This window comes from Heliangelus exortis, chromosome 15 (genome assembly GCF_036169615.1).
Source record: "Heliangelus exortis chromosome 15, bHelExo1.hap1, whole genome shotgun sequence".
Taxonomy (NCBI): domain Eukaryota; kingdom Metazoa; phylum Chordata; class Aves; order Apodiformes; family Trochilidae; genus Heliangelus; species Heliangelus exortis.
The window spans coordinates 5,528,481-5,546,709 of record NC_092436.1 but is presented as its reverse complement, the minus strand read 5'-3'; the positions used below and the strand labels follow the sequence as shown (position 1 = coordinate 5,546,709).

Here is an 18,229-nt window from a genome sequence, read left to right as displayed (position 1 = left end):
CATTGGCCTGGAACAGCTGTGTTTGTAAATCAGATGCTACAATCTGAGTGGCTGCCAGCACTGTCCCTGTCCCAACAGCTGCTTCATGGTGGGGTTGGCTCAGTCTCCCCAGACATCCTGCACCAAAGCCTTGCCCCCAAAAAGCATTTCCTACTGCCTCCCCCATATCTTCTTTGCCTGCTTCTGAACCCACCTGTGACTGGTTTTTTCCTCTGGGCAGGGTTCTCCCGGCTGCTTGTTGCCAAAATCCATCCCATTTTGTCTCCTGTAAGGGGCACCCTGTTTGTTTATGGAGCCTCCTGCACCCAGCAGCTTGGCTTGTTCCTCTGGTACCTCTCAAGCCAGGGCTTGTTCTGAAGCAAGTTCAGCTCAAGCAGAAAGTGTCAGAGCAAGTGAAAAATGTGGATTCTCAGGGTGAATATGTGCAGGCTCAGCCAGGGGTGGTTTGAGCACCCCAGCATCCCCACGCTGTGCCCTGCCTGCTGAGCTGGGATGCAGCTGCAGCTCCAGCATCGTCCAATTCCCACCCAGGGTTACTGCAATAGCTCAGCTGGGAGCTGTGCTAGAGGGGACGTGGCCTCTTGGGACCTCTCTGCAGGGAATGAAGCCACATTTTCTGACTTAAGCAAGAGCAGGAGAGCTGGGACTCTACAGCTGAAAGGGGATGGAAGCACTAAGCCATACACAGGCTGAATTACTGTAGGGCAGGGCTGGCCAGAAGGGGGGAATATTTTGATGGGGTTTTGCCAGCAATGAGGGCTAATAGGAAGACAATAAAGTCCTGTTCTTCAGCCTCCACAGGGAACTGCTAAACTTTCCAGACTTTAATGTAACAAGCAGCCCAGCCTTCCCGTCACCAGCATGACTTGTTCTCCTCAAAACCATTTTTCCCCTTTCCTCTTCACCTCCAGCAGTGCCTAAGCCTGAAGTAAAGGCAGCAACCATTTAAAACCCACCTTCTCAGCTACCATGCTCCTGCAACCAGCAAATTTAGCTGAGGATGACTCCAAGTCCTGCTGCCTGTATTGCCTCAGCTATCATCCCTGTCCATGTCACCTCTGCCCCTCCCCTGCCCAGCCCCACAGGACACTCACCAGTTTGCCCACTCCAGTATGTCCCCTGCTGAGGAGCTGCCTAAAAGTGCTCCCAAAATCACCAAGGGGCTTCCAGCAAGGACACAACCCACGAAAATGACTGCTTTCACTCCCAAGGTTTAAGGCTGTGGAGCTGATTAGGTTAAATTAGCAGGGCTGTGGTTATCAATTATTGGTGATTGTGGAGTATGTTGTCAGCTCATGTGAGAATCAAGCTTTTCTAAGAGGACCTCATGTTTATGACCCAAAAATGCAGGGGTAGCTGCCCCCAGAGAGCTTTGTGAACCCTGGCATTTGCCCCTGGGGTCTTTTCCTCGATTGTGGTTATGGCCACTGCTTTACAAATGGCATTTGGATGTCCTGGAGCTGGCACAGCTTCACCTGGGTACTCCCATCAAGGCTACCTTTCAGGCTGTGTTCATCCATGCAAAAGAGCTGCCACTGCAGCCTAGGAGCTTCCCTCTGCCCGCATGTCCCAGGGGTTGGAAGGTGGATTCCTGTTTATTTCCTTAAGCAGCTCTATTCATAGCCTTCAAAAGCTGCCAAGCTGCATCTGTCAGGCCCAAGAGGACTCCAAAGTGCATTTTAGGTAAACACCAAGAGGAAGATGGGACTGCTGGGAGTTAGCAGCATTTGCTGTGATTCCCCCTTGGAAACTTTGCTGCATCTTCTCCAAATCACAGGCACATCTCCAGTGCAAGGTCCTGAGCTAAGAAGGAGTTGGGCTGAAACCCCAGGCTATAATTCAGGCACACAACATCCCCATGTTCAGGATTAACAGGGAACACTTTCCTGCAGCAAGGGAGAAATCCTTTTAGGAATGACAACGAGGTCCTTTGGACATTGGAGGTACAGGATGGGGATCAAGCTCCCTGGCTGGGGGCAGGCACAGCTTCCATGTGCAGACCTGATGCTCAGGAGAGGCATCCAGGAAGGTGTTGGGGTAGCTGCAGCACACAGAGCTCCCTGCTTGCACCATGGCTGAGGAAGGTGATGGATTTTTTTCCCCACTCCTGCTTCTTTGGGCTCAGTTTGGTTTCAGGGATGACAGAGACTTCTCCCACCCCTGCAGCCCCACATGTTTTCAAGCAAGTGAGATGATCCCTGCAGGGGTAGTTTGAAAGAGGAGGGTGAGAGCTCCTTCCACCAGAGGTTCCAGGGACAAGTGTGGGAGCCCACACACATCATGGAAAGAGCAAGCATGTCCTGGATCCCCAGCCTGCTCCCAGCTCATGACTCAGCACAGAGCCACGCACAGCTGGATTCCCACCCCCTGCCCCAAAGGCCTCAGGTTTACAGCTGAAAAATCTGCAGTGACAAACACAGCTCCTTCTCTGTCTGCTTCTGGCAGAGCCAGCACCATGTTTGCCTGCTGAGCCCAGGAAGAGAGTCCCACCCTACTTTGGAGAAGCCCCTGCTCCCTCTAGGACAAAGCACCTTGGGCAAGTTCCCAGGGTGGTTTAGGTTCATCCTGCCCTGAGCAGATGGTGCTTACAGTGGCCACGCATCTGCTTGGTGCAAGGCTGGAGAGCACAGCCTTTTTGCTTCTTGAAATGGAAAAAAACAGGGCTGACACACATGCAGACAGCAGGAGAGCTGGGACATTCCTGGGATAAGCAGACTCCTCTCTGCTCTGCACTTATTCGACTCATTGGCCACTTCCTCAGCCAGGTGCTGGGTTCCCTCCCAGCCCACAACCCTGTCCTTTCCCCAAGCAACCCTGTGCCTGTGAGGAACTCAACCTCCAGCCACACACCCAGCAAGGAAGACTTAGTAAATGACATTCCCACAGTGGCTCCAAGGCATCCTGTTTATCCACATGCACTTTGGGTTCATTGTTTTGCAGCAGCATCCACCAGCAATTAATGCAGAAATATCCTCTGCAGAAAACTCCTTAGAGAATCCCTCTCAGAGCAGGCAGAAAGAGGCCTTAGACTGACTGATCTGTGAGTAGAAGAGAGCAGGATTCTTAGTTCTCACTTGTATCTCTTCCACCAAGCTGCTCACTCAGGTTTCTCTCCTTTTGCAGCAGGATTGTTCTCTTGTAGCAGAATTGTTCCCATCTTGAAGAGCCCTGGGATTTTCTCAACTGCCAGCCCTGATGTGTCCAACCTGGCTCAAAAGGGGATGAAGAAATTTGGATCTGGAACTAGGGTTAGCTGGAGTTCAAACCTCAGCACTGCAAACCTCTTGGTTTCTCTGTAAACTGAGCTCAGGCCTGGAGGGGTCTTGTCCTGTTGGCTTTTTCCATAGGGGTTTGTGCAGTCACTGTTTGTGCAAGTCACCCCTTGAGCCATCTCCCACCCATCCAGTGCCCAAGATACCAGAAGATGATTTTCTAAGCCTGCTTGAGGTCTGGTTTTCCTCCTGGCAGCCTGACACCAAGATCTCTTTGACAGCCCTGCTAAGCATTGTAAGTGTGGAGGGGACTTTTCAGGACTTCCTTTGCAAGCTCTCAGTCATTTTCGGAGCTTCTTAAAACTGCTGAGATTAAAGAGTCAGCCAGTTGCTCCAGGCCCTTTTTGTCCCTTTCCATGCAATCCCCTTCATCCCTCTCCTGGCAGGACACAGGGGGGGGGTCTGGCAGCACTGTCCCACACAGGGTGCAGGATCTGGCTGTCCCCACCATGTGCACAGGGGGCCGTGGGGACCCCTGACTCCCACCCACCCAGGGTTCACTGCTGTGGGCTCGGGGGCCATTTCCATGTGTGACTGCAGCACTGTGGTGGGCTGCCTCTGCCTCCTCTCAAAACCAGGGTTTAAGCTGCCACGTATATAAAGATATCCCAGTCATAATTATCTTCCTGGCACTGTCATTTGTCTAAGGCCTTAGAAGAGGTCTTAGCTTCAGGCTGCAGTGAAGAGCACTAAGGAATTGCCACGTTGTCAGTTAGAAAAGAGGTGGTTTCTTTTCTTTCTTTTTTTTTTTCCTCTAAAATTTTTTCCAGATGTCTTTTTTTTTTTTTTTTTTTTTTCCTTAGGAGAAGTACCAGCAGCTGTATGATCTCAATAAAAGCCATGACTAATCCAGCACAGAGAGCATTCAACGAGAACATTCAACTCCATGGGGTGTGAATCAAGCACATGAAACTTTTGCTTAGGAGATGTGGGACCTCTGGAGCCAGACTGGACCTAGGAGAGGCACTGAGCTGCACGTGGGAGCTGTGGACACTTGTGGTGGGAGGAGAAGATGCTTGAGATGCCACAGGTGGCTGGTAGCATTAGAAGGTCTTAGAGGTCTCAGACCCCATCAAAAAGCTGGCATCCACATGGCCCAGAGAGGGTTGAATTGGTATTTATGGATGCCTCAGTGAGAGCTATAAACATCCACGTATCAGCAGTCAGGGACAGCTTTTAAGTGCTGTGTAGCTGAGTAAAGAACTGGCTTAAGAAGACTTTGCTCCCTGTTCTTTGCTACCAGCCTCATCACAGAGATGGAACATCACACAGGAAAGTGATGATGGTTTCTCACAGAGCCCTCCTTTACCTTTTCCCTCCTCTTTCCCTTTCTGTTTTGTTTCTATTCTGTTTCTTGTGGCTGTATGGATGTTTAGTCTTACATCTGGTTCTTTCACAGGCAGCACAAGTGCTGTGAGGCTGGAGGAGGAGTGAGCTGATAAAGAATCACAAATCACAAGTAAATAGACATCCTACAGAGCAAGGAGCCAGCACAGCCTGGCTGGTTGGGACAGACCAGTTCCTATGTTGACATCTAAATCCTCAGCAACATCAGTGGGAAGAGTTAAACATCCAGATAGGTGTCTCAGCCCCTCTCAAAGATAGGATGAAATCACCAGGAGTGAACCCAAAACCCAGACAATGAAGACAAAACAAGATGTTGCATTTTGTTCTGCTCTTGGGTGTCCTTCACCCAGCATCTGCAATCAGACTGCTGGAGCCCAGCTGACTTGTTCTCAGTCCTGCTGGCCAGACAAGCAGCACCATTCCAGCAGCCCCTGGAGAGAAGCCTTGGCCAGGGTGAGGGTTGGTGCCACAGGTGGATCACAAGCTGCAAAGAGCTGAACTATCTGCAGTACTCAGGAGAGCCCTGTAAGCCATGGATATACTACTCAGGATTACCCGAATTCCAGCAAGCTCATAGTATCATAGAATCATTGAATCTTTTTGGTTGGAAAAGAACTTTAAGATCACCAAGTTCAACTATTAACCCAGCACTACCAAGTCCACCACTAAATCATGTTCCTAAGCCACACAACTACACAGCTTTTAAATACCTCCAGGGATGGTTACCCCACCCCTGCTCTGGGCAGCCTGTTCCAGTTCCTGACAAATCCTTTCATAAAGAAAGTTTTCCTTGACAGCCTTTCTTTTGAGCTGCTGATTTTACTTTGCAATGCAGTGCCACGGCCATGTGGGTGCATAAAGTCCTCTTGTCTGGTTGTGCCAGGGGAGCAGGTGAACCTTAAATCCTCTCGATCATGGTGAGATTCAAGGAGATAGGAGCTGGGATTTCACCCTGAGGAGGAACAGAGAGAGAACAGAAGGGAAAAGAGAGATGCAACTTCAAGCAGCCTTGCTGTTTGATTCCCTCTGGCTGGGCAGCAGTTCCAGCTCAGTTAGGATCTGTAAGGTCAAAATACTTAAGTGATGTCTGAGGAGACCACAAGATTCAACCGACTAAGTTTTGGTTGAGGGATTTGCTCAATCAGTGCAGATCTGCTGGACAATAACCCCAGCAGAGAGGCCACTTTGCTGAGGGTCACATCTACCAACCCAGCATTTCTCTGCCTACTTGGAGAACATTTCACACGTCATAACTCTCCAAATTCTCTGGATCCTTCTTTCCTCTCCATCCCTGCAAGGCAGTCCCAGATGGCAGTAGTGTTAAGAGAGAGGGCAGAGAACTGAGGGCTCTCCTGCCTTACCTGCATCCCTTTGCAGATGAGAAACACCAGTTCAGGGACCAAACTACCCCGTTGTGACATTACAACATTTAACATTTTAATTGCAGTAGGCCAAGGTACTCGGAGGTGCACAAAGAAGCAAAGAGGTGGCATTTTCCCCTCCTCCCCCCCTGCTGCTGGCCAGGGAGAGCCAGAGAGCTGACAAACTCATTGCAGCAGTGCAGGCAGCTGCTGTGACAATGACTCTGCTGGGAAGGTTGCACTGGGGGCTGATCTGTCCCTGCGAGAGCCCCCCTTGATTTCCAGCCCAGCTTGATTTCTCTGGTCTATCCTTTGGACCCAGGCTATGCCTCAGCCCGTCTTTCGGGGTGGGGAGGAGGGGGTGGGACTGCCCACTGGAGATCGAGGGAGAGGAAGAGACCGATTTGGAAAGATAGCGAGGAGGAGGAGAGGCAGCAGGAAACCCAGCCCACCCTTTGGCTTCCTCCTGCCTCCTTCTAAAACCTGCAGATTCCTCCAGCCCGTCCAAGCGCTTGAAGTTTCCTCAGCCCTGCGGCCGGGACTTCGAGGTATGGCCCGAGACCTTCGCGTTTTCCTTTGCCTTGCTGGTCATCCCAGCGCAAGGGTCCCCATAGCCCCACTCGTGGGTGTCCCTGGCCGGGAGCCGCTCTCCCGACCCGTGGGGTGCGGCCGGTGCTCGGCAATCACCCGGGGTCCCACAGCATCCACCCCCCTCTCCCAGAGATGCGTTTGGAGACCTCTCCTGACTTCTCTTTCTCCTCTTTGCAGCATCTCCGCTCCTAAGCTGAGTCTGTCGCTGTATTTCACTGCCAGCTTACCCACTTTAACACTTAGGTAACACCTGACTGTAAGGCTTTAACCTGCCGTAATTTTTCTCTCTCCTCCCCGTTTCCCGTCCGCGTTCTCAGTTTTGGGGTATTTCCCTAGCGAGATGCATGAGACCGACATTTGAGCACCTCAAACCCTGCTGCAGAGCAAATCAGATCCAGTTACAAACCAGCCGCAGTTACACTCAGCTTGAGGTGCATTGGCAGGTGGTGTTTTACTCACCAGAATATCTAGAGGAAGGACAAAAGAGCTGTCGGCTTCATGTCAGCTTTTTTCTTTGCCTTTTTTTTTTTTTCCCCTCTGTTCAGCCGCTCTCATTTCTCAAAAAAAAAAAAAAAAAAAAAAAAAAAAAAAAAAAAAAAAAAAGACACTCGGCTTTTTGTTCCGAGCAAACTTTGAAACTGTTTCAAGTTCTGCTGCCCTGATTTGCTGAACTCCAGCTTGCCAGCTGTTCAAGAGACGGAGGCTGCAGGAGAGGAGAAACGAAGCTCTTTTAGGATGTTGGTTTGGGTTTGTTTGTTTGATTGGGTTTTTAAGTTTTAAGAACCTGGGCTCAGTGAGGCAGAATTTTAGGTCCAGGCAGAAGATCCGAGGCTTCCTTTAAAGGCAGCCTCTGTCCTTCTCGTCCCGCTGACGTGCCTGGCAGCCTAACTCTGCTCTTTGTGTCCCTCATCTTAGCGAGCTCCGCTCTGCTGCATCCAGCCAAGGAAAGGAAACTGAACAGGATGGGGCTGAATTCCCACCCAAACCAAAAGGTTTCAAGTCGGAGTGAGATCGGGAGCATCGGGAAGCCGCCCTTGTTTCCAGATCCCCGTTACTACCGACTTGAAATTGCTTCAAAAACTCAGCAACCCTCCAAAAGGACAAAAGTAAATCCCAGCCGTTTGTTAGGGTCGATCGGGAGAGTTTTGAGTGGAAATAAAAGGTTGTCGCGTTCTGCCCAGCAGTTAAAGCCAAGCCATTGTCTGCCACATAGGCAAGACTAGGGATGCGGGCGGTGTCGGGAGGGGGAAGAGCAGAAATAAACTTTTCAAACTTTTTTTGTCAAGCCCCTCCTTTCCCAGCCCTCTGCTCTTCCATGACTCAGCCCCAGAGGAATGTCGGCTCCCATGGAAACCCTTTCTGGGTCCTCTGGTCGGAGGGATGTCGAGGCTGTTATCACTGAAGCGGCCGTGGCAGGGAGAGTCGAGGGAATGCTTTGGAGATGGTTTGCATTTTTGCAGAATGTTTAGCGGACAGTTTCTTCTCCCTCTCCTTTGTGGAGCTGTGCGAGATCAGTTTGCTGTAACCCCCGGGAGCCAGAGGGACCGCTTGCACCTGGCACGGAAGTATCCGGGCTGCCTTTGGCACTGCCTCACATTCAGTCCCAACAAAAGGAAAACCTTAGGCAGGACAGCAAAATGCTGAATCGCCTGTCCTTTCCACTGAGCGGTGCCAAGGGCTCATCTGTGAACCCCTGCATGCAGCCCAGGTCTCACCCATGCCCGGATATGTAGGGACCTGTTCAGCAGGAGCCTGATGGGGACTCACGCAAGCAGCTCTGACTTCAAACACAATTTTAACCTTGGAGTGTCTGGTTTAGTAAAGCTCAGAGGGTCTTGCTTGCAGAGGAATGTCAGAGCCAGAGTCACAGCCCTGGCATTATGTCTCTGTGCTGACTACAATTGGTCACCCATCTGCATCTTGAAAACTATGTCCTAGAGTGAGGTTTGTAAACAGGAGTTTTTTCCTGGGCTGGTCCTACCTTTACAATTCAGCCTGAGGTGTTGGGGCGTGTCAAAGCCTGCAGAGCCTTGGAAGAGCAATGAGCAAACCACGAGTGGGTGCTGCAGCCCCTCTGCTTGAGCTGATTGCCTCTCACGTGGCTGGGCTGGGGTGCAGTGGGGACTTTAGATGTGGGAGGATTTTTGTCTAGCGCTGACCCTCTCTTGCTCTTGGCTGCTGGTGATGGGAGGTGGCAGTGGGACCCCTGGCCTGGGTAACAGTGGAGGCAGCTGGGGTTACCCCAGGGAGCAGCTGTCAAAGTGGCCAGAGACTCCTCCCCAGCTAACGTGGCATCTCCAAGGGCTTATGCAATCCTGGCCAGGGCGGCCCCACATGGGCCACGCTCCACCACCCGTGGAGTCTTCTCCTGAGGTTTTGCCTGCCTGGCCCTTGTCCCACCCCAGCCTGAAAATGTCCCCACACTGGGTGGAGGGGATACAAGAGGGATCAAACAGACCCCAGGAATCCAGGCGCTCCTCCGTGCATCACTGGGGAGATTTTCCCCAGCAGAATAAACTTATTATGATGCTACAGGATTGGGGAAGGGTGGTAAAAAGGTTGCCAGGGTAGCCAGCTTTGAATTTACGAAGGTGCAGGGGGTCAGTCTCAGACCTCTCTACACCTCATGGCTCTCCTCTTGGCTGCACGGCTGCAAAATGCAACAAGCAGCCAGCACTGAGGGATACCCTGGGCCCCACTGGAAAGGGAGCCACAGGACTGTGTTTACACAGTGACTGGGAGCTGAAATCCCCATTAGGGTGTAAGGGGCAGCAACCATTACAGAGGCAGTGCAGGCTTGGGATCCTGTAGCCCATGGGTGCCAAGCTGCCTCCTCCATCCTCAGCAGGCAGGAGGGCAGGCGTGCCACAAGGGTGGTGACCTTGGAGGCTTGGCTTGGTTTCTCTCTTCTTCTCTCCTCTTGTATTCAGCAGCTCTCTCTGCCCAGGAACTGCTGGCTTCTGTTAATTCCTACAGGATACAGAAAGGCCTAAGTCCCTGCTTGCTAACATCTCTTTCCCAGCCCTGTTTTCCTCTGTCCAGAATCACCTCCTGCTGCTCCCATGCTTTGTCCCTCTGCCCTCCATGAGGCTCTTGCAGAGTGATCTCAGGCATTCCCACTGCAGGGCCCTTTGCATGGATCTTCCCTGGATGATAAGTTTGCAATATGGCCCAGCTGCCATCTCCAAAGAGCATCCTCTTGGACAGCAGGATCATGGTAGGCACACAGATTTGCATCAATGATTGGCACAGTGGGCCAGGCTCTTATGCCTGAGCAGCTCCATGTGCAGGGCTCCTGAGCTGTTATTTCAGGACTTTTGGACACTGAGCATTCAGGAAAGACCATTCCTTTGCAAAACAGCCAAGGGCTAACAGACGCTGCAATGTCCTCTGTGCACAGGCTCTGCCTCCAGGAGGATGTTGTTTTTCAAATAAATTTGTTTTCCCATCTCCGGCATGAGACAGCTCTGCAGAGCTTGTTTGATCAGACGCTTTCATGCTCCTTCTTCCTCCAAACACAACACTGGCAGCTCTGACTGTCTGCTGGCTCCTCGTAAGCATGTAATTCCCTGACCCCAGCTTGCTGCATGCCCAGACTTTGAAATTCAGGGTTGTTTTTTTTTTGGAGGCTGGGGAAATGATCTGAGAGGGCCTTCGTCTGAGGTTGGGTTTTTCTTAATGCCATCTTCCACGTTACATGCAGTGTCCTTTCCTCCAGGCAGGCCACTGCCCTGCTTCTGCCCAACAAGCATCACTGAACCTCAGAGCATCTTCCAAAACAAACAAGCCCACTGGGAGAAGCCCAGGAGGAGCCTTTACAAGCCAGGGGATAGCACCAAGGGAGGAGACAGCCAGATTCACCAGTATTTTTCCACATCTTCCCCCCAAACTACCTCTTCAGAAGCAAAGAACCCAAAGAACCAGTGATGTCTCCTGACAAATGCAGGGAGAGATCCCTGCCTCCAGAGCAGGCAAAGGCAAGGGGACAGACAAGGTGGTGTGTATTGAGTAGGAGAGAAGTAAGCTGCTCACTTGCAGTCTCACCAGAGCAAACAGGCTCATCCACCACCCCCACAACCCCTCTCCCTCCAGGTTCTCCATCTCACCACTGCTGCCATCCCCACCACCCTATGCTCCCAACCCTCCATGCCCTGACACCCATTCTGCACAGACACCCAGCTGGGCCTGGGTGAGCCTCTGAGTTTGGAAGGAGGATTTCTGCCTCTGCATGGCTGAACTTTGCCAAAGAGAAAGACCACCCCAGCCCAGCCAGTGCCCTGGCAGCACAGCACTGGGGTGGATCTATACCCAGAGATCTGCCACGCAGGGGGAGGAAGAGAAAGGATGCACAGCCAAATCAGAAATCCTTACATGCTTGCTGGGAGAGAAGACACCTTTTCCAACCCTTTCTGCCCCAGTGAAGCCATCCACCCACCCAGCCCTTGGGCAGGCAGGTGGAGAGGAAGGGAGACAGCGGAAGCCTTGGCAGAGGGACAAGTGCCCTGGCTGGCAGGAGACAAACAGGGGGTGTTTTGGGCGGAAGGGAGCAGGCAGCCCTCACTGTCAGGAGCAGGATGCCACCAGCATATTAAGCAGCCAGCTGAGCTCCTCTCTGCCCTCACACAGAGGGGCTCAATCCTGCCAAACAGGAACTAGGAGGGGGGGACAAACAGACAGGGTGATTTCACCAGCTGCGCTCTGCTCCTGGCTCACATCATGGCCAGTGTTAGGTGGGCTGCCTGGATCACTCGTCCTACAACTTGGGGAGGGTGCAAAGTGCTCATCCTCCTGGAGCTCATCTCCTGGCAAAACACAATCCCAAAACGTCCTGGATCCCTCAGACCCAGCCTGGGGACAGTCAGGTCTGAGAAGGAAAGGGAAAAACTATAAAAGAGACCCCAACATTTGGGGGTGCTGGGAATGGGGGACTGGTCCATGCTACTCCTAGAGATGTGTCCATGTGAGAAGAGGTTTTCTCCTAGACTTAATTCTTAGATGCTCCATTTCACTGTCTCTCTGTTTTCTCTCCCCTTCCTCCACTTCCATGTTCCCTCTGACAAATAAAATGAGAGTGAGTTTCATTGCCTGCACCCAGGACTCATATCATGGGGTTTTGACATGAAAAATGTTTTCTTTTGGTTCAGAAAACTCCTGTGAAGGACAGGGAAGCTGCCATTTTGACTGCAGTTTTTCTAAAGACATCCAAGGAAAGCAACAGAAACTTAAACCCCCGCAGTCCCATTTTGCAAAATCAAAAGAATTTTTCTTGGAAACATGATGTGGCTTAAGGTTTCAGCTAAAAAGGACACCATATGGGGCTGTAATATCAAACAGAAGAGGTGGGGAACAAAGAGAACTTCTTTTTCTAAGTGTAGGGCTGCTGACCGTGAGCTCATGCAGGATCCCAGCAGCACACAGCACACAGCCTCCTTCCTCATCCCTCCTTTTTCTCTCCTTTATTCAGGGATTGCTGAAAGATGAGGGCCTGGATTTTTTTCCTTCTCTGCCTGGCAGGCAAAGCCCTGGCAGCTCCGGTAAGTAAGAGACAACAGAGCCTCTCTGCTCTCAGAATTGTCTGTCCAACATATCTGGTGAGGATTCTCTTTTAAAACAAAAAAACCTCAAAGCTGTTGGGGTAGTGGAGGGAGACAAAAGCAGTGCATCACCCCCTTGGGATTGTACCCCCTTGCCCTCCAGCTCATGGTCCTTTTTCCTTTCAGCAGGAGGCTCTGCCTGATGAGACAGAGGTCATCGAAGACCCCACCACAGAGGTAAGTGACTCTCTGATCCTCCTCAGCATCCTTGCCTTGCAGTACCTACCACCCTGGGAAGAGCATCCCAGAAGCAGGGGCAATGAGGAGGCTGCTCTGCCCCTCAGGAATAGCCCTCAGCACAGACCCCTACCACCCACAATGACCTCTTTTGCAGGAGCCCGTGGGGGCCAACCCTGTCCAGGTGGAGGTGGGAGAGTTTGAGGAACCCACAGAAGATGTAGAGGAGATTGTTGCAGAGAGTAAGTTGCTTTTCTCTTGCCTTCCAATAGGCAGAGACACCTTCCTTCCCTGGGTGGGGGAGCTTTAGCCACCCCAAACAATGAGGGACTTCTTTGGGAAGGACTGTAGCAGAAGGACGATGCCAACCCAGCTGCACACCTAAAAGCAAAAGAAGTACATGACCTCTTCCCCCTCCATAACACAATTTTTGCAACAGAAAAGCCATTGTGTTGTGCGTCCACAGAACAGAGCCCAGGGTTAGTTCAAGAGCTAATATGGGCTTCTGGAGACCCTCACACCTTCCCCATGCAGGGAGAGATGCTCAGGGCTGTCCCTGGTGAAGTCTCTGTCTTCCCTCCATGCTGAGATGCCTCAGGCAGGCTTGTGAGAGGTGAGGATGGGGCAGTGTCTGACTTTGCTCCCTGCACTCTCCCAGACCCCTGCCAGAACCACCACTGCAAGCATGGCAAGGTGTGTGAGGTGGATGACAACAACTCACCCATGTGTGTGTGCCAGGACCCTGCCAGCTGCCCAGCCACTGCCGGTGTCTTTGAGAAGGTGAGAGCAGAAGCTTCTTGCTGCAGCTGGTGTGGGGAGGGACTTCACATGGGACACTGTCGGTGACAATGTGGGGGGACAGAGTCCAGGTAGCAGCTCCCCACATGGCCTCAGCCAGTGCTGACCAAGGAGCTGTTGTTCACCCCAGGAAACAAGTGAAACTTCTCATTTGGAGGCTCTCCCAGGTGATGTCCCAGCAGGGCTCACACAGCATCTCCCCATCCTGTACAGGTCTGCGGTACCGACAACAAGACCTATGACTCCTCCTGCCATTTCTTTGCCACAAAATGCACCTTGGAGGGAACCAAGAAGGGACACAAGCTGCACCTGGACTACATTGGGCCTTGCAAGTGTAAGTGGAACCATTCCCTCAGATAAAGGGACCCCTAACCTGAGAGCAGCCCCTCTGCCCATGGGCTGAGGGAGAGCAAAGGTCCAGGCAGATGCCAGGCCAAGGGGGGAGGATGCTGGGGCTGCATGTCCGGGTGCTGTGCTGAGCTTTTTGTATGGCCTCCAGTCATCCCTGCCTGCCTGGACACAGAGCTGACTGAGTTCCCCCTGCGCATGAGGGACTGGCTGAAGAACGTGCTCATCACCCTGTACGAGCGTGACGAGGACAACAACTTGCTGACTGAGAAGCAGAAGCTGAAGGTGAGGGGTTCAGGGAGCTGACTCTACCCGTGGAGCTCAGCACACATGGGGAGCCTGTCCAGAACAACTTCTAGACACCTCATATAAAGCCCCTTCCCAGCTCCCCCCTGTTGACAAGCTCTACCTGGCCTCTCCTATGACAGGTGAAGAAGATCCATGAGAATGAGAAGCGCCTGGAGGCTGGTGACCACACTGTGGAGCTGCTGGCCCGTGACTTTGAGAAGAACTACAACATGTACATCTTCCCCGTGCACTGGCAGTTCGGGCAGCTGGACCAGCACCCCATTGATGGGTGAGTGTTGGTAGAGCAGGATGAAGGCCCTGCCAGGACCCCTTCCTGCCCAAGGACCAGGGTGATTTGGGGACAGAAGGTGTCAAGGCTGGAGATGTGATACAAGTGGGTGGCTGGTGGCAGAAGCAAAGGCAAAAGTCCTGTGCAGGGACAACCCCTGCCGACATCTGGCAGAAACTGGGGTAAGCTAGACTGGGGTAGAGGCAGGTGTTTTTCTGCAAAACAGCAATTCTGCAGTGGCAGGGGCCTCCCCCAGCCCCAGCTGCTCCCATCTCCCTTGTGTGGAGTTTGTCTTCTCAGATTTACTGGCTGTATGATAGTTCCCTAAATACCTTCCTACAAAGGCTCTGGGATCACTTCAGCAGCTGAAAGAGCAGCTGCTGGCTTAGCTGTGAGCTGGAGCTGGGTGTGAGAGCACTCACACACTGGGACATGTGGAGGGGACAGCCTGTGAGGACCCCCCCAGCTGCCACCTATTTTGTGACTAGCACAGCAGACACCAGTCCTTGACCTTCATGACACTCGGTGGATACTGGGGGGCACTGGGACAGCAGTGAAGCCACCAGAGAGCTGGGGCCAGCATCTCACCCTGCGCTGGCTCCTTCACCCAGCAGAGAAGCAGGAGGGTGCCTGGCGGTGGTGAGCAACACATTGACCACAAGGTCGCCTCTGTAGGTACCTGTCCCACACCGAGCTGGCCCCGCTCCGTGCCCCCCTCATCCCCATGGAGCACTGCACCACCCGCTTCTTCGAGGCTTGTGACCTGGACAACGACAAATACATTGCCCTGGAGGAGTGGGCCAGCTGCTTCGGCATTAAGGAGCGTAAGTACTGAGTAGGGGACAACAAAAAGCACCCCAAGAGCTCCCACTGGGGATGAAGCGATGCATTACAGCTGGTCCTGAGGAGGGAAAAGCAGGGAGAGGGGATTCCAGGAGCACTGGGATCCTGGCAGTATCCACCTCCTAACCTGATCTCTCTTTTCCTTCCACAGAGGACATAGACAAGGACCTCGTCATCTAAACCCCCAGCTTCCTTCTTTGCTGCCAACTTTGTCTTGTTTTAACCTTGCCCCTTCCTTTGGGTTTTGAACTGCTTTTGTTCTATTTTGGTTTCGGTTTGTTTTTTTTTCCCTGGGAACAAGGTGCTAATATAGACCTAAACATACGTAGTAATGGTGCTAAGAGAAATAACAGTCCTCGTTCGTAGCCTAGTCTGTTACCACTAGATTACTCACTTGGCTGTTTCCACACACTCTTTACCAACCCTTTTGCTCTCCAACAAGTCTTTACCATTGACTGACCCTGTTCCTGTCCCAAATACCCGCTCCATCTTGGTATCCACTTCTCTTAACTTCTTACTAACAGCACGTTCTCAGACACCTCAGCACAGACACAAAGAGCTCTCAGCTGATTCACCACCCCAGTTACCAACCACCAGTAAGGGAAGGCAGAGCCAGAGGATGTAGGAGGATTGGGTTTTTCAAGCAGTGCAGCTGAGGATGACATTGTGGTCACCCAGCTCATGTTAGAGGGGGACAGAGAGGGGGTGAGGAAGACAGAGGGGCAGGATTTTGTTTTCCCTTTTTTTTTGTTGTTGGTTTTTTTTTGTTTTTCTTTCAAATCCCAGGGCTTGAATTTGACAATCATTGGGCACAAAAATAAAGGGCTAATCAAGTAAAGAAGTCAGAAAAGCACACAAAATTTAAAACAAATAAAATGAAACGCACCCCATCCTGTAAAATCCCCTCAAAAAATAAAGGTTTGAAAGTGCTACGTGGTTTACCATTACTCAATGACCATACTGCTGTTGTGTTTTCTGTGCTGCCAAGGGAGATTGGGGGCAGCCACTTGTTCCCCAGGGTGGGACCCTGCTGTTGTGATTCTGCTGTACCTGAGATAAAGCTCTTGGCTCTCCCCAAATCACAGTGCTCTTGAGCACTTCCCACCTGTGCCCTGGCTGTGTTTAAATGCCAGCCCTGCTCTCCCAGAGAAGCTCTGTTGGGCTTGGAAGGGACATTTCTGCTTAGAAGAGGGGTGCTTGCTGCATGCTCAAGGACAAGGCTGTAGTATTTTTTTCCTGTTGAGGATTTCAAGGTTTAAGTGATGGGTGGGAGGGAAGGGAGAAGGTATTTGGATTTTGCTTTATAGAGAGGGTCTTGACAAGAGTGAAGGAATGGTTAAATCTCACAGGCTGAGGACATTTTTTTTTTTTTTTTTTTTTACTTCTGAATGTTCGCTGTGCCTTATATTATTAAATTCCTGCCACAGTGTGAGCAACCTGATGAGTGTCTGTAATAAAAAATACTGTTTTGAAACACTGACAATAAACAAGCTTGCAATGTTCCTCTGTTTCATCCCGTCCTGATGCACACACTCTGGCAACCCCATGCACACAGGGGTCACACAGGCACCACAGCCCCAGGGAAAGGTTTGGGAAGAGGTGAACCAAGGTGCTTCTGCCAGCCCACAAATGGACTTGTAGGGGGACATGGGATGGGTAATGCCTGGGCAGACAGAGCAGCCAGGGTGACTGCAGCAGCAAGCACAGAGACTCACACAGCTCCAAGGCTCACTCTTTCATGAGCAATAAAATCCCTGGGAAAGGCGAAAAGGCGCAAGAATAGAAAATAAACACTGCATTCAACAGAGAAAAGGCTAAAAATATCCATGTTGCAAGGGCTCTGGGGAAGCTGAGAGGTCCTGCTGGGAACAACCCCTCACCCTATGAGCTGCAGGGTCAGCTCCTGCTTAGGGTCACTCCTGGCTGCAGAGCCCTGGGAAGGCCCCACTGGGGGCATCACTCTGCAGCTTTGCCAGGCTGTCTGCAACCAGGGGGAGGGCTGGTGCCCTCAGAGACCAGGCAAACACTTTTCACAGCTGCCTTAAACCCCAGGCTCATTACCCCTGGCCATCGTTAACCAGAGAGGGTTTCAGGGGCTTCTCAGGGGAGACCCAGTCAATTCCCCCACTTTGGGGACTGCCACTGCCATGTGGCAGGCCTGGCACAGCAAGGGGCAATGCTGCCCAAACCCTGTTTGCGAGGTCCAGCTTGCTGCAGCAGCCATCAGCTGCTGAGCCAGCTCCAGAAGAGCAGGTGAAAGAGGATTTTGGGTAGGGGGGGAGAGAGGAAGACAGGCGAGGACTGGAGGAGATCTGCTGCCCTGTGTAAACCTGCTTTCCAGTCGCTCCCTCTCAGCCAGAAACTCCTGCTCAGGCTCCCCCGCCAAGACGCAGCCACATTCCTTCCATCCTTCCAGCTCCAGCCCTCCCCGCCAGCACCACCAGACAGACTCCCAGCTCAAGTGAAGGCTTTCCAGACTTCCCCTCCTCTGCCTTCTCTCATGAAGAAGCCATCTCTAAATCACAGCAAGCTCAGGAAAGTTAGGAGGCTCCACCAGGAGGGTCAGTTATCAGGGCTCAGGAAAGCCAAAGGATCCATCTTTAAGGCCATGGCCCATCCCAGGGGAATAATGCCCCTGTCCCAGCAGTCTGGCAGAGCCCAAAGGACCTGACTCAGAACTATTACAAGTGCAGCTGTTCTAGCTTCAACTTCAAAGCCAGCTCAGGAAGCTGCAGCTGGATCTCCCTTAACCCTTCAATGGTCACAGCCTGAAGTATCAAGTTGCTGGAATTTCACTGCCTTGGAGCAAACGCCATGCATGGGGTTACATCAGGACTTGAGGAATAAGCTGTCCTTTTCAAGCATTCAGATCTAGACGGTCAGCAAGGGTGGAACAGAACAGCCCTTTCCCTGTTAGCCGAAATCGAGCCTCCCACTGCCTGCACAGCAGTCAAGAACCTCTCCTGTACTTTCCAAGTGGAAACTCTCCCTGTGGTTTGGTGCTGACTGAGGGCACAGTTTGCAAACTTAAAAAAAAGAAAACAGAAAAATAGCAGAGAGATCTGGATCCAAACCAAGCCTGACATAAACACAAGCTGACCCGAGTGCTGCAGTACATCTGCAGGCAGAAGTGGTTAATTTTGCTGTAGTTATTCAGGGTAACACCAGAGCAGCTCACTGAGCAGTGTCCTGCCTGCATTCAACAGAGAAAAGATGGGAAAGACAGAGATCCATGCAGAGGTAAGTGCCTTTCTGTCTGATTTCCTGACCCTTATGAAAGAAGGGTCCATTGGTCCTTGTCGGGGACAGTGCCAAGAACAT

The 18,229-nt window shown here is 51.9% G+C and overlaps 1 protein-coding gene across 2 annotated transcripts; it reads left to right on the top strand.

The window, feature by feature from the left end:
- Nucleotides 1-6,381: 6,381 nt before the first annotated feature.
- On the top strand, nucleotides 6,382-16,410 carry SPARC (secreted protein acidic and cysteine rich). Of its 2 annotated transcripts, none has more exons than XM_071758499.1 (10): nucleotides 6,382-6,528; nucleotides 12,036-12,105; nucleotides 12,292-12,342; nucleotides 12,500-12,584; nucleotides 13,001-13,122; nucleotides 13,354-13,474; nucleotides 13,640-13,773; nucleotides 13,917-14,065; nucleotides 14,741-14,889; nucleotides 15,060-16,410. In XM_071758499.1, the coding sequence occupies exons 2-10, from the start codon at nucleotides 12,049-12,051 to the stop codon at nucleotides 15,086-15,088; spliced, it is 897 nt and encodes a 298-aa protein (XP_071614600.1). In that variant the 5' UTR covers nucleotides 6,382-6,528; nucleotides 12,036-12,048; the 3' UTR covers nucleotides 15,089-16,410. The 2 variants fall into 2 exon arrangements, with proteins under 2 accessions (XP_071614600.1, XP_071614601.1); XM_071758500.1 differs by having other exon boundaries at nucleotides 6,405-6,528; nucleotides 12,295-12,342.
- The last annotated feature ends 1,819 nt before the right edge of the window (nucleotides 16,411-18,229 follow it).

Bases quoted from the DNA above. Each gene is read 5' to 3' on its own strand.
- SPARC (XM_071758499.1), top strand. From the start codon at position 12,049: ATGAGGGCCTGGATTTTTTTCCTTCTCTGCCTGGCAGGCAAAGCCCTG. The intron at 12,106-12,291 runs GTAAGTAAGAGA...TTTTCCTTTCAG, and splicing joins GCAAAGCCCTGGCAGCTCCG to CAGGAGGCTCTGCCTGATGA. The intron at 13,475-13,639 runs GTAAGTGGAACC...TATGGCCTCCAG, and splicing joins CTACATTGGGCCTTGCAAGT to TCATCCCTGCCTGCCTGGAC.